The sequence below is a fragment of the Neolamprologus multifasciatus genome, chromosome 7 (assembly GCF_963576455.1).
Source record: "Neolamprologus multifasciatus chromosome 7, fNeoMul1.2, whole genome shotgun sequence".
In the NCBI taxonomy this organism is placed as follows: Eukaryota; Metazoa; Chordata; class Actinopteri; order Cichliformes; family Cichlidae; genus Neolamprologus; species Neolamprologus multifasciatus.
Window position 1 is genome coordinate 43,226,335 of NC_140445.1, and position 13,444 is coordinate 43,239,778.

Here is a 13,444-nt window from a genome sequence, read left to right on the forward strand (position 1 = left end):
TTTGTGTTTGCGACATCTAGTTGCAGAGTGCCCTCTGATGGACACACTGTGCAAAGTCAACTCTCATAACATGTCTGAAGGGTGTTTCTTCCAAATTCAGCTTTCATTTTTATTATATTTAAAATTGTGGGATCTTCACAACAAGAAGAAGAATGAAGTTTGAAGAGTTGGAACAGTGTTTGGCAGCATAAGCTGTTTACAGCAGTTATTCTAGGATTCTGTGGTGGAAATGGTCAACTACTGCAACTTTGCCTGCTGCTTTGACAAAGCAGACTATTTTGAATGAGTGAAACAGATATGCTGTCCTTTCCTTCCACCTTCTTACACCCTTGCGCTCCAACACTTAGCACTTCTAGCTGTTTCCTCTACCTCCTGCTCTTCCTCCTCCCAGTTTAACCTGTCCTGTTCCTACTCCTCGTTCCCCTTGTAGGCTGGTGTCCCTCCGTAGTCTCCTCTCTAAGTGGCGGTGGGCCTGCTGCCCTGGACGGCGGGCGACCCCTGCTCCTCCAAGCTGCTTCCCAGGGAAATGTCACTTTATTGTCAATGCTGCTTAACCAACCAGAACCAACCACCAACGACATCACTACCACCACCACCACATCCATCAGTACCACCTCTACCACCAAAATCACCTCTACCACCACCATGGAGACAAAATCCAGTCATCTTAATCAAAACCATGACCTCAACTACAACCAAATCTCTGCCTTGTTTGCTGCTGCTCAGAATGGACACACAGGTAAGTGGAATTTGATTCATCAGTCCTGGTGTCTGAATCTGATTTAGCTCTGTTTGAATTTGACACTTTTTGCAGCTTGGGCGATGTCGATGGATAGTGTGGCTTTTAGACTCAGAATTTTTTAAAATCTTTTTGGCAAATTTAATATAGTGTGTTCGCCCACTGTCAATGGAGATCTAATGTGAAGTTTGGTGAGTGGTTGGCTGACGGGCTGACTTATTTATTGATTGTTAAAGAGTTAAGGAGCTCGTGATGATTTGTATTGACTGTGAATAAAAGGTGATAGCTAAAATTCAAAGAAAGGATTAACACTGGATTGATTGTGCTGAACGGCTGATCACAATGATGCATAAGGTTTTCAGTGAGTTGTAGTAGTTAATGACATTGTATATGTAAATAGCGTGCACCATAGTTAAACAGTGCATTTTTCCTTCTGCTCCTAGTATTTTCTTTTTGCTGCTCATTAAAGTAAAATAAAAAGGTAATGGCTTTGAAAGTGTAATATGCATTCTGAGAGACGGTTTACAAACTGAGGTTTGCTTTTGTCTATTTTGAAGCCTTTAATATTAGTTTAAGTTTCGGTTACTCAGACATTTTTCTTGTCCCATTTCAAATAACTTCTAGCTTATCAGCATTTCTATTCACTGTGTATTTTAACAAGCACACAGTTCTGTTAGTGGACCTGTGCCTTCATGGGTGCCGTGGGATGGAATAAAATGAACAAGAAAACTCGATAAAGGCCCTAGAAGTTGAATTCACTACGAGATATGCGACTACAATAATGCTTTTCCTTTCCTGTAAGCAGCCATCTAGGAGTTGCATTTGAATAAGATGCTGAAGAGGGTTCCTCACTCAGATGTGACCATATGGAACAACACAAAGGCTTTGTTCATTTGCCTCCACAAATTAGGCTTAACTGATTTAGTGACTGAGTTGCTGCCCTTTTCCTGTTTCTTGTAAAAGTATTTAGTTGTGACATTACTTAAAAACTGTAAAACAGTTTAACCACAAAGCCTTCTTGTATTTACCACAGCTAATACTCTGCTGACACGCAGCTTCATCTTGTAATTTCAGCTAAATTTAACATGATTTTTTTCCTTTTTCTTAGCTTGTAGTGCTGTAGTGCTCAGTTTGTGGGCAGATTGAATAGCAGATTTCTGTCCTGGCCTACAGCTTTACTTATGGTGTGATTATGCTTTAGGTTTTATATTTTGTGTTAGGTTATGTACTAGGGTTGACAAGTAAAAAAGTACATGAGGAAGTCAGAGGAGCAAACAATATGATCCTACAACAATAACAGTGGTATCAGTGTACTGAAATTCTGCAATAACTCAATACATTTCAAGATACTTATCAGTGTAAGTGATTAAACTGGTAAAATAAACTGGTAAAAAGCCCAAGTAACGTATCAGTTTAATTATTCAGTTTCGCTTGGCTGTCATTTCCATAAACTGAGTTGGACAGGTTCGCATTGACATTCACATTCTCACAGAAATCAGTAAAAAACAGTAAATCAGAAAAACAGTCAGTCAAATCTTAAGGTATACCATTTAGAGTACCTGCATGTTTTAATAAAAGTGTCAGTGTTTGGCACCAGTGTATTTGTAGTTTTATCTCAAGAAGAATCTCTAGGCCCGAAACCTAGCAAAAAGATGAGCTTATTTGCAAACGTTTCCTTTGTTTTACATCCACTGTGTATTTAGTAAAACTGCATGTATTTGGAGGGATTTTAGCTCAGGTTTGGTCTCCTCCACTTTCAAAGGGAGCTGCCTAGCTTGCTAATTGTTCCCTAATTTCACCAGCTAATTTCGGACATTCTCTGCTGTTTGTTGGTGAGAAGCAGGTATAGAGTGACAGTATTAGGGTCTTCGTACTGAAAAGAGCTGACAGCTGTAACCCAAATGAAAGTATACTAAAACAGAAAAGCAAGAGCTGGGAAGCCAAAACCATAAACTGAAACATTCTAAGGGGAACTGCTGAGTTAGGTGATAAGGTGTAGCATAGCAGTGGCAGGACGTGCTCTTTGCAGCAGCTGTATGAAGATGTAGTGAGGACAAAGGCCTGATGCTGATAAACACTTAGACGTGTGCTGGTGAGCTGTGACTCATCGCATTATGTTGGCTGCCATTAAGTGAGATTGTGAGCCTTTCATGTCAAGGCTGTAACCTCAGCACAGAGTATATGCTCATCCACCTGACACAAACACAGTACCCTGCATACAAAAACAGAATAATAATGACACACAGACACAGACACGCAGGCCTTTTATGATTTGCTTCCCTGCTGAGATGTTTAATAATACCCAGTTGTCAGCTGAGGATCATTGATCCATGAACATGACAAATGCAGCTGAAGGACAGCTGAACTGAAGGCTTATATTAGGTGTGCCACCACAGAGAGGACACTCTCAGAAATACCCAAATGCACATCTCCTTCTGATTTGATCTAATTATTTGAATAATGCCCTTTACATATCCTTCTTCGCTCGTCTACAAATTGGACATTTTCAAAGCTAAAGGCACATTTGTGTATTTGGACTATATATACGTAGTTGAGACATTGATAAGGGAACATATACCACAACATACCTCCAGGTACTTTAACATTTTGTTTTGGCAAACAGAGAGTACAAGCTTTCAAAACTGTAGGATCTCTCTTTTTTAAAAAAAAAAAAAAAAACATACAACATTTTAATGGGATTTTCTTTCTATTTCTTTTAAGATTGACAGTACAATAACAGTACAACTTTTTTTAAACCACCCCTATGGCTAACACTCGTGTGAGAACAAATTGGTATTGTTTTTAGTTTATTGTCCTTTCTTTGTCCAATATTTGCAATATTTCAGAATATTGGACATTTCGGAGGATCTGGTGATAGAAACACTCTATGATAAATGTTAAAAGGGAGAGTTGGTTTGAATTCCCTGTTTCAAATATGTTTTAAATATGGCTGGCTCAAAAAGCCTCAAACAACCCAGGACAGAGCACAAGGTTAGATGCAAAGATGAACAGTTTATTCACCAAAAACAAAGTAAAAACAGAAAACGGTCTTGTGCGACAGAGAGGGAAACAAAGAGAGTGGGCAGAGGAAGCAGCTGTTCACATAGGGCCCAGTTCTCATCTTCACAGGTATACGCAGACTATCATCAGACTGAACAGAGGACTCGGACAGAGTAAATACACCCAAGCCAAACAAATGCATAAGATAGAGTCACTCGTTAAACCCCCGACTTTAAGATAACAACACCTTTTCTTGTAGCATATTTCTAGAGATTAAATTTCTGGTCTGTAGTAGCTGATAATCGCTATTATTCGTCTTATTTCAAAAGATGAAAGGGTTTTAGAAATGACCGCTTTCACATGAAAATAGTGGAACTAGAGGACACTTGTCATGGATTACACAAAGCTCCAAACATGAAATGGAAAAACTCAGCACCATTGTTTACATGCCTTTCCCAGAATCATGACCTGGATACACCAACCCCCCTGACACACACACACACACACACACACACACACACACACACACACACACACACACGTGCATTTTGCTAGTATTAATCAAACACTATCAATGTTTACATGATGTCATGCTGAGATGAACCTCTCATTCCTTCTGCACAGGGACACTGTGTGTGTGTGTGTGGGTGTGTGTGTGTGTGTGTTTATGTACATGAAACTGGCCTCCCAAGGTTTATAGAATTTTGAGTTACTGGGTCATGATTTCTGATTTCTGATATATTTTTATAAACACATACATTTTGGCATAAAACAGTGCCAATTGGTTGATTTTAGGTAGATATTTGTACATCAGTTACCCCAAACCTGAGCACCCCCCCCCCCCCCCCCCATTTAAAACAAAATCTATATGGACAAATGCTCTACAAAATGAAAAAGATTTTTGGAGTGAAGTGTCTCTGTGTCTTTGTAATAAATACACAAGTTGCTTTTTTAAAATTCCAATTCAATAACTGCAAAGGGATTCAGTGATTCATAGAAGTCCTCTCTCATAATTGTTTTGCTTCTTTTTGTCCAGCGATACCATCCATATTACACTACCTACAGTATCCATGGCAACAAGATAAAGTGGCTTCTATGCTCTGTTGAGTTCAGTGTGCACTGTGGTTCTCACTCTGAGATGTTATAGTAGGTTTTCTGACATTGTAGTCCTTTCTCTGTGTGTTAAATTACAATAGAGCTGGACTAAAAAAAATCAATGGCAACATGTCTTATAGAGGTTTGAATCAAAGCTTGTTTCAAATTGTCAATACTTACAGAGGTGGTCAAGACAGAGATACAACAGCCAATCTACAGCTGTGAAACTAACATGGTGGAGGCTCTGTCATGGTTTAGGGCTGCATTTCAGGCAGTGTTGTTGGGAATCTTGTAGTGGTGCAACGGATCAAGAATCTCACTGTTTGGATCAGATCACGGTTTTAAGTCACGGATCGGATCAATTTTCGAATCAGCAAAAAAAGAAAAAAGACAAAAATTTAACATTTACTTATTTACTTATTGAAGTATTTTTTGCCTGTTAAAAACATTAAACCCAAGACTCATTCCACGCAATTATTTAAAAAATAAATTATGGTACAATATAGGGCAGTACAGGGCTTTGTATCTACCATTCAATTCAATTCAGTTTTATTTATAAAGCGCCAAATCACAACAACAGTTGCCTTAAGGCGCTTTATATTGTAAGGTAGACCCTACAATAATACATACTGCCCATTATATCGCACTCTGCTGTGATATAATGAGCTGTCACGGTCACGTAGCTTTCCGTTGCCCTGGAGGTCCACCCATTTGTAGTAGTTAGGGCAACAGAAGATGCGAATGGGATATCATAGCGTGGCTAGTTTAAACCCCTTGTTTTCCACAAGGGAATATGGCCTCCCGTCTGCAGCTAAACACCCCAATAGCTTTTGTAATAGCTTTAGGCCGGTCGGATTGGGCAGCAAAGGGCTGCTTAAATACCGCAAACTCCTCTGCTCCTCCACTTGGACCGCTAGCGCTGGCCATAACTATCGCTTGACAGACCCACCACGCGCACCAAACACATACTTTTTTTTCTTCTTTTTCGAATCTTCGGATTCGAAAAAGAATCCGAAGATTCTTTTGTACTCCACGATCCCACTCCACGCGTGCCAAACCGTGGAGTGGGATCGGTTCGGATTACGAATCAACCGTGACCCGTTGCACCACTTGAATCTTGTTAAATTGGTGGAAATATGAGCCCAGAAAAGTACTGTTAGCTTATAATCTGCAAAGCTATGCCATCTGGAAAGTGTCTGATTGGCTTCATTTTTCAGTAAGAAAAGATCACAAACGCACTGCCAGTGCATAAAAGCATGGATTTGGCTTCCACAGAAGTCTGAACTCAATATTATTAAAGCAGCGTGGGATCATCGAGACAGAGAATGGAACAAAAGGCCGTCAACATTAAAAGGAGAGTTTTGGAATGTTCTTGAAGAACCCTAAGACCTATTCCTGAAGACTGCTTAAAGAATGTATAGGAAAGCTACCAAGAGAGCTCAGGCTGTGTTAAAGAATAAAGATAGTCATGCCAAATATTGACTTTCAAGCTGGTTAGAATTGTACTAACTCTGGGTTTTCCTAATATACGGTATTTCCATTTGTTTGCATCTATTTCCTGTTTCCCAAGCAAAATATGCTGAAATGTGCAAATTGAAGGATAGTTCAAGACTTGCACAGTTCTTTGTGCTTGTTGTGTGACTGTCCTTGCTAATGACAGTACTGTTTTCACAAACACAGATGGTAACTGATCTCCAAACAGTGAAAGCAGAGCCTCTAGCACCTTCTCTAGTCTACTTGTCTCCCATCACTTTCCTGTCACAGGTTTATCAACAATGCAGATTAGGGCTATTCGATATAACGATATATATCGGATGATGATATAAAAACGTCTATCATTTGTTTCGTGGTGTCGCAAAATAAACTGTTTACGGCAATATTTTTTCATGGTTTTAATGGTCACTGTAGTGGCTATATTAATTTCTTAAAGACGGACAAGCGCCTGTTTTTATGCGTTGTGGTTAGCAACAACGACGGTAACAGCATCGCGTGTCCACTTATGTTCCACATAAACCTTTCACAATAAAGCTCAAGATCCTGTTGAGACTTTTCAAAATAAACTGAATCATGTGAAAGTGCAGATAATTTACGGATGAGAATTAAAAAAGAGCCGCCAGGTGCTAAAAAAATAGACCTTAGACTCAAACGTTAGAACAGGCTTTTCCCCGCAGCACGCCGTGTAATAAATACTCACAAAGAAAACGGCGGCTGTAACAACTTATGTCTAAAAATGTATAGTTTCATGCATCGGTTAAAACACTCGACTCCAGCTACATGACGCGCAGCTGGAAACACTTCCCGCAAGACGAGCTGCCCGAGATTCACAGAATTTACAGAAAATGTTACATTTTTGTGATTTATATCGTTATCGGGATGATAGATGTCTTATATCGGGATATGAGATTTTGGTCATATCGCACAGCCCTAATGCAGATGTGCAAACAAACAAGCTTGTGGCCTCTTGGCCTGCCCAGCTTGAGTCTTTGTTAACAGGACACGGACATACCCATCAAATTTAGATTGCGGTAGAACTGGGGCAAGCAGAGGTCCAGACACAGTAGGCAACTGTTGCTATAAGATAATATAGTAATTTAAAGGCTAGTGCCTATGGGGTAGAATACTGTTTAAGACTGAGCTAGATAGATTAATTTCACTCTGATTTTATTTGATGATTTATAGACTTTTAGAGAAGTGCTGCTAGCCTTGCTTGCCCTGATGGATCGTATTTGTATTATATGTCATAAATCTTTTACAGTATTTTTGTTAATTCTGCATGCTGTTACAAAACTTGAGTCATGTTTGTGTAGCAGCAGACTACAAAAGATTAATCCATCTTCCTCTCTCTGTCAGATTGTGTGGAGCTGCTGCTGTCTTCGGGATCGCCTGCTGATGTTTCGGATGAGAATGGATTCACACCTTTACACTTTGCTGCTGCCCATGGCCATAGCAGGTGAGCTCATATGGTTTTAAAGCCTTTTAGCCAGAGTGGTCACAATTTTGTCACTTCTAAAAAAAACAGATATGCATCAGTTTGGTCAATTGTGAAAGGTTTCCCAGCTGAAGTCTACAAGTGCTTGTTGTATTTCACCAGCAGTCCAGAAACTAGACTACTCACTGTGATGCACAAAAGAAACATTTTAGGTTACGTTTTCATTAATGGTCATGCATTTAAATAAACATGAAACATGCACTGAAATGTTTTTTTCAGCTGCTAATGCATCTCTGGTACAGGTCTTTTCAGCTCAACTCTAATCAGATTTTCTCACTTTGATTCGGGTGGATTTTTATGTTCACATACATTTAGAAAATGGTGGTGGATGTGCGCACAAAGAACACAGCCAGCATTTAATTAGTTTCAATGGTTAGATGTTTGCATTATTTTCTCATTGGATTATGAAAAGGTTTACGAGAACCCCCAAGAACTCATTGGTTTGACCATGTAACGTAGCCACCGCTGACTGTTGACAGATCATGGTTGGTGGGAAGCAGCAACACCAGCAGTGTGTGTCTCTGTGTGTGTCCATGTGTGTGTGTTTATTTAATTACATTTAAGTATTAATGTTTCTATCTGATTCAGTTGGCTTTCACAAATTAAATTACAAAAAAAGATAATGTAGCTCAGTTGGCACTTTCCTGAGTAAAACAAGTGTCAAGACTTTGTTAATAGTTATCCTGTTTTTGTTTACTCCTATTTTTGGAACTTGAGCTCTCTTTTTTTTGTTGTCACACTGGTCCCTGAAGTCAGTTTGTGTGTTGTCAATTGATGACTCATTATGCATACTTTGCTGGAAGTCAAGCACAGCTGGAGCCTCCCATGTGTGAAACAACCGGTAGGCAGATGCTGCTAACTGTGCTGGGCTCCACTGCCCAGAGCGACGGCAGCTTGTTTGCTCAGTTCTGTAATGACACCAGTTCAAACTGGTAGTTTGGTAGAGCATAGTTTAACTTCTAAGAGTAAGAACTTCAATAATGCCTGAAGGGAATTTTCTAATTAATCAAGTTGAGACTAGCTCTGCTCTTCTTCTGAAACCAACTGAAATAAAGTCAGCTTGACTTGGCAGTACCTGTTCATGTTTGCAACTTTATCTAATTTCTCCTCTTTAAACATTACTAGATCCTTCATTATGAGCCATCAAAGATGAGTGAAGCATCTGCTCCTACACTATCTTTACTGTCAGTTGTGATCACTCGTATTGATTGTGATGCGTTGCCAAGATGAACCCAGTGCTTAGAGCCAGGCTGTGTCAGCCACAGTGGACTGAGCGAGGATGCACAGAGCCAGCTGGGGAATGTGCAATGCTGTAATATCTGATCACCATGTTATTTATAGAGTAGGATATCCAAAAGGCATCCTTATACACACACACACACACACACACACACACACACACACACACACACACACACACACACACACACACACACACACACACACACACACACACACAGCTTGTTTTACAGTGTGAAGTGTTTTTTCCCCCTTGGGTATCATGACTTAGTCCCAGTGTTAGCTGACAGGCTTAGTTTTCCTGAGATGATCTGGACTCCCATCAGTTCTGTGGCAGACTGATGTGAATGATGTCTTCCCATGGCTGTGAACAGGTGGTGTACCATAAGGAGTAACAACTGTAAATGATTAGTAAAGAATAAATGCAACAAAATATCTCGAATAATTACCAGAATTTGTATACATTAATGTAATTTAATCTTTGATCGCTGTCGTTTGAAGCACTTTGGTTTTATTTGGCCATAATTTTGACACGTAAATTGATTTAGATACCCATGGGATACCACCGTTGTTGTTATATGTCCTTTATATCATTTGTAATGTTTCACTTTTAGTTTAGTCAGCTGAATGAGCTGAATGATAATGAATAATTTCCAAGTTTATTCGCCTCTTGCGATACTAACATTGCCTAACTCTTTTCAGCTGTGTGGAGGTGCTGTTGACTGCAGGAGCTGCTGTAGACACAGTGGCAGTGGGGGGGCAGACATCACTCTTCCTGGCCTGTGAGGCAGGAAGGCTGGACTGTGCCCGGGTCCTGCTAAGCACTGGAGCTGATCGCTCACTGACTACTGTGGTAAGTATAACTTAAGAGTCAATAATGAATTTGTTTGACTTCTACATAATAGGAAAACCTGGTTTCCTGTGACTTGTATCAATAGCCATGCTCATTTGTCTTAAAAATAATAATAATATCCATCAACTAGATATCTTTTTTTTTGTTTACAGATTAAAATTACTTGTAAGTTAGTAGCATTGTATCACTGCAGTACAAGTTCACAACAGTTCAGCTCATGTAGATCAAAATAAGCGAGCATTCATTTCATTTAAAAGTGTAATTTTTTTTTAGGTTGTTGGCTCATGCTAATATCTTTTTTGTTTTTGTTTTTTTTTGGTTTTTTGTACATCATCAGTTCCTTACAGATGTTTCGAAGTGATGTAAGATGCTTTAATGCTAATGTTTTAAATTGCTTGCTGATGTAACTGATGTTTGGACAATTTTCAGATTTGAAGGTTATCATTTGCATAATAAGTGAGAAGATGTACCGTTCGCATATAATATTGTGTCAAAAGTTCATAAGTGTGTGATTTCACAAAAACCACACTTTGCTACAGTTTTAATCCTCGTTTAATAATTTTGCCCTGAGCGTATATTGTGGATAATACTGCACAGAATGTAATCCTTTCATTAAAACACACACCGCTGTCCCCTTTTCCACATTTTTCCATTTAGTCACTTGTTACTAATGATGTTCACTGTTAAACACTTTGTCCATTTCACATAAAGGATCGCAGCTTTCTCTGGGGGGCTGTTCTCTGCCGAGAGCCCTTTGATGTATGGGCTTTCTGGATTTCCATGGTAACCATAGGAGCCTGCTAGTTACTGTGACAGTGTGTGACGAAGCCCCTATATTTAGTTACCTGCTTTGGTCTTCATTTAGTCTGACTTCCCTGCTGAGCCAGAGAGCTGCCAGAGTCTCTATAACATATCTAAGCTTTTGAGTGTGGAGGTATTTTTAGCCACAAGAAAATGTTGGCCAGTGTGTTCAGTCAAATGTAATGATTTAACACTGAGGCCTGAACTGGGTTAAGAGTACAGCTTGAATGTGTAGTATGTCAGAGCTAATTTTCTTCAAAATCTTTTGTTTCATTGATTTTTTATCCTGTAATTAAAAAATGCCAAAAAAGTCTGAATTGAATTGTCTTTAGGTCTTTTGGGTGTTTGTGGGGTTTTTTTTCTTGTTAATGCTTCTCATAAACTGAAACCACTAAAACTTAGAATAATAGATGGTGGTGATTTTGTTTAACTTGTATATCTAAGCAGCAGAGTTGATATGAGTGTGTAACACCTTCACTGGTGTCAGGTATCGCTAATAGAGTCTGTCAGTTGAACTCTAACACAACACAGCGTACATGCTCACCTTTATCTCTCTGCAGGACAACTGCACAGCCCTACATGCTGCTGTGCGCTCAGGACACGCCGACATGCTGCGTCTCCTCCTATACCACCCACCCCGAAGTGACCCCACTGTGACTCCTGCCACCTTGGCACTGCCTGCTGCCCTGCTGAACCAGGCCAACAGTGATGGCTGGACGGCTGCACACATGGCTGCTGCCCTGGGCCTTAAGGTAAAAATATGTATATGATTATAGCGAGTCTGCATGTGGAAGATGCCTCTCAACTCCTCTCATGTTTACAGAGCTTTTCAACATCCTCCTACTCCTTTTTGGCTTTTTACATTCATATTCACTCTATAATTCCTCATATGAACCTGCTGAGGATCAAGAGGACCTGCTGACCTGCACATAGCCATGTCTAGGATTTATAGAGAGAGAAAATATCTAGTGACTTCTGTGCGTGAAAGTGTTAATGCCAGAGATCAGATCAAAAAGTAGCTCAAATAATTGCTCACTACAACCAAAGTATGCAGAGAAGAGTTTCTGAATGCAGAACATGTCAAACCTTGAAGCAGACAAGCTACAGCAGCACATGACCACACTGGGTACCACTCCCGTCAGCTAAGGACAAGAAATTGAGGAATACAGGCAGCCCAAAACTGAATAATAGATAGACGAGTTTGCATTTCTGCTAGAATATCTGACTAGATATAAAATAATGTGATCACATCCCCCGTAAACAAATTCTTAGACTTTCAGTCGGGGTGGAAAGTCTCCTGTATGTTGAGAAAATACTTTTTTTTTGTTTATTCTTATTGTTTTGTGTGTATAGGAGTGTCTGGAGGTGCTATGCAGTCACAGCGAACAGGACATTGAGAGGAGGGATAACTGTAATCGCACTATTCATGACGTGGCAACTGATGACTGCAAAGATCTGCTTGAAAACCTCCGTGAGTAGCTGCCTGTGTGTATGTGTGTGTGTGTGTGTGTGTGTGTGTGTGTGTGTTTGATTTGAATTTGGCTGATCTGCTCTTTAGAATCATCTCCTTGTGCACCTCTGAACCACATTATACTTATCCAGGAACTAGGTTTTGCAGTTTGGGGCATCATTTTTATTGGTGCAGTTGAGGCAAGATACACAAGCTGGTTGAATCTAAGCTGCCTGCTTACATTCAAACAAAATGTAAGCAGGCAGAAATTTAGCCAGCTGGTGCAGAAAACTTTCATCTGAAGGTAAAACTGAAAATTAGCTGTAGTCTCCAGGTTATTCCCCCACTGTGCAACTGAAACTGTGAAAACTGCACCCAGTCACCATGGTGTGATGTGTGGGGACGGAGGTGGAGTACTTTATCTGTTTACTGCTGTGTTGGTTGCTAGAAGGCTTTTTGGGTAAGCCACTGAATTGCTCATTTTGTGTGCAACATTAAATTAAAAGTATCACACGGAGGTCTACTTTTCAGCTTGTGTTATTATTGCAAAAATACGTGTCGTAAATGTGGCTTTAACTCCTTATGTAATTACACACAGTACTGATGTTCTTCCCACTCTGTGCACATGCTTTTCTTCTCCTTTGTCTTCACAGAATTATATCGGGTCCAGGTTTATCTCCAGTGTTCAGGAGGAGGAACAGGGTCCATGTGCCCCATTGAGGCCTTAGAAGAGGATGTGGCGAAGGGGCTCTCCGGTACCCACTGGGTGCTGGGCAGAGTGTTGGTTGATTGTTCAACACGCTGGGCCCAGCTAAGCGCTGCCCTTAGCCACACCTTCACCTCCCACCTCCAGATCCTGTGTGGAGAATCTCAGATGGCCAAAGAAGAGATGCAGCGCCCCCCACTAGGCCTCAGTCCTGCCAGTATCGCCTCCGTCCTCATAGGTGAAGAAACACTCTATCCTGTTCTCTGTATTGCTATCCCTCTGTTGTTCCTTCACTGCTTTGTCTTTCTTGTCCTTCCTTTGCATCTTTGCCTCATCTTTCTCACCTTCCTAACACACACAATTCTTACATCTGTTTTCTTTCACTCTTTACTTTTTTCTTTTACCTGCCATATATCCTTTCTTCATCCTTTCATGCACTCCTGTCCTTATGTACATCCTTTAATCTTCCTCGAACTTGGTGTCACTTGGCTCAGTAATCTTCTCAAAGCAAAATGAAAGGACAAAGAATAGGACTCATCTGTGTTTTCGTTCTATTGGTGTAAAAGCTGCTA

The 13,444-nt window shown here is 40.2% G+C and overlaps 1 protein-coding gene across 1 annotated transcript in view; it reads left to right on the forward strand.

The window, feature by feature from the left end:
• Positions 1-13,444, forward strand: part of cttnbp2 (cortactin binding protein 2) — a 97,076-nt gene that overhangs the window by 61,745 nt on the left and 21,887 nt on the right. The window contains exons 5-10 of the mRNA XM_085165775.1: positions 431-739; positions 7,685-7,784; positions 9,765-9,915; positions 11,277-11,468; positions 12,070-12,187; positions 12,820-13,110. Coding sequence (XP_085021901.1) covers positions 431-739; positions 7,685-7,784; positions 9,765-9,915; positions 11,277-11,468; positions 12,070-12,187; positions 12,820-13,110 — 1,161 coding nt within the window. The remainder of the gene's footprint in view (positions 1-430; positions 740-7,684; positions 7,785-9,764; positions 9,916-11,276; positions 11,469-12,069; positions 12,188-12,819; positions 13,111-13,444) is intronic.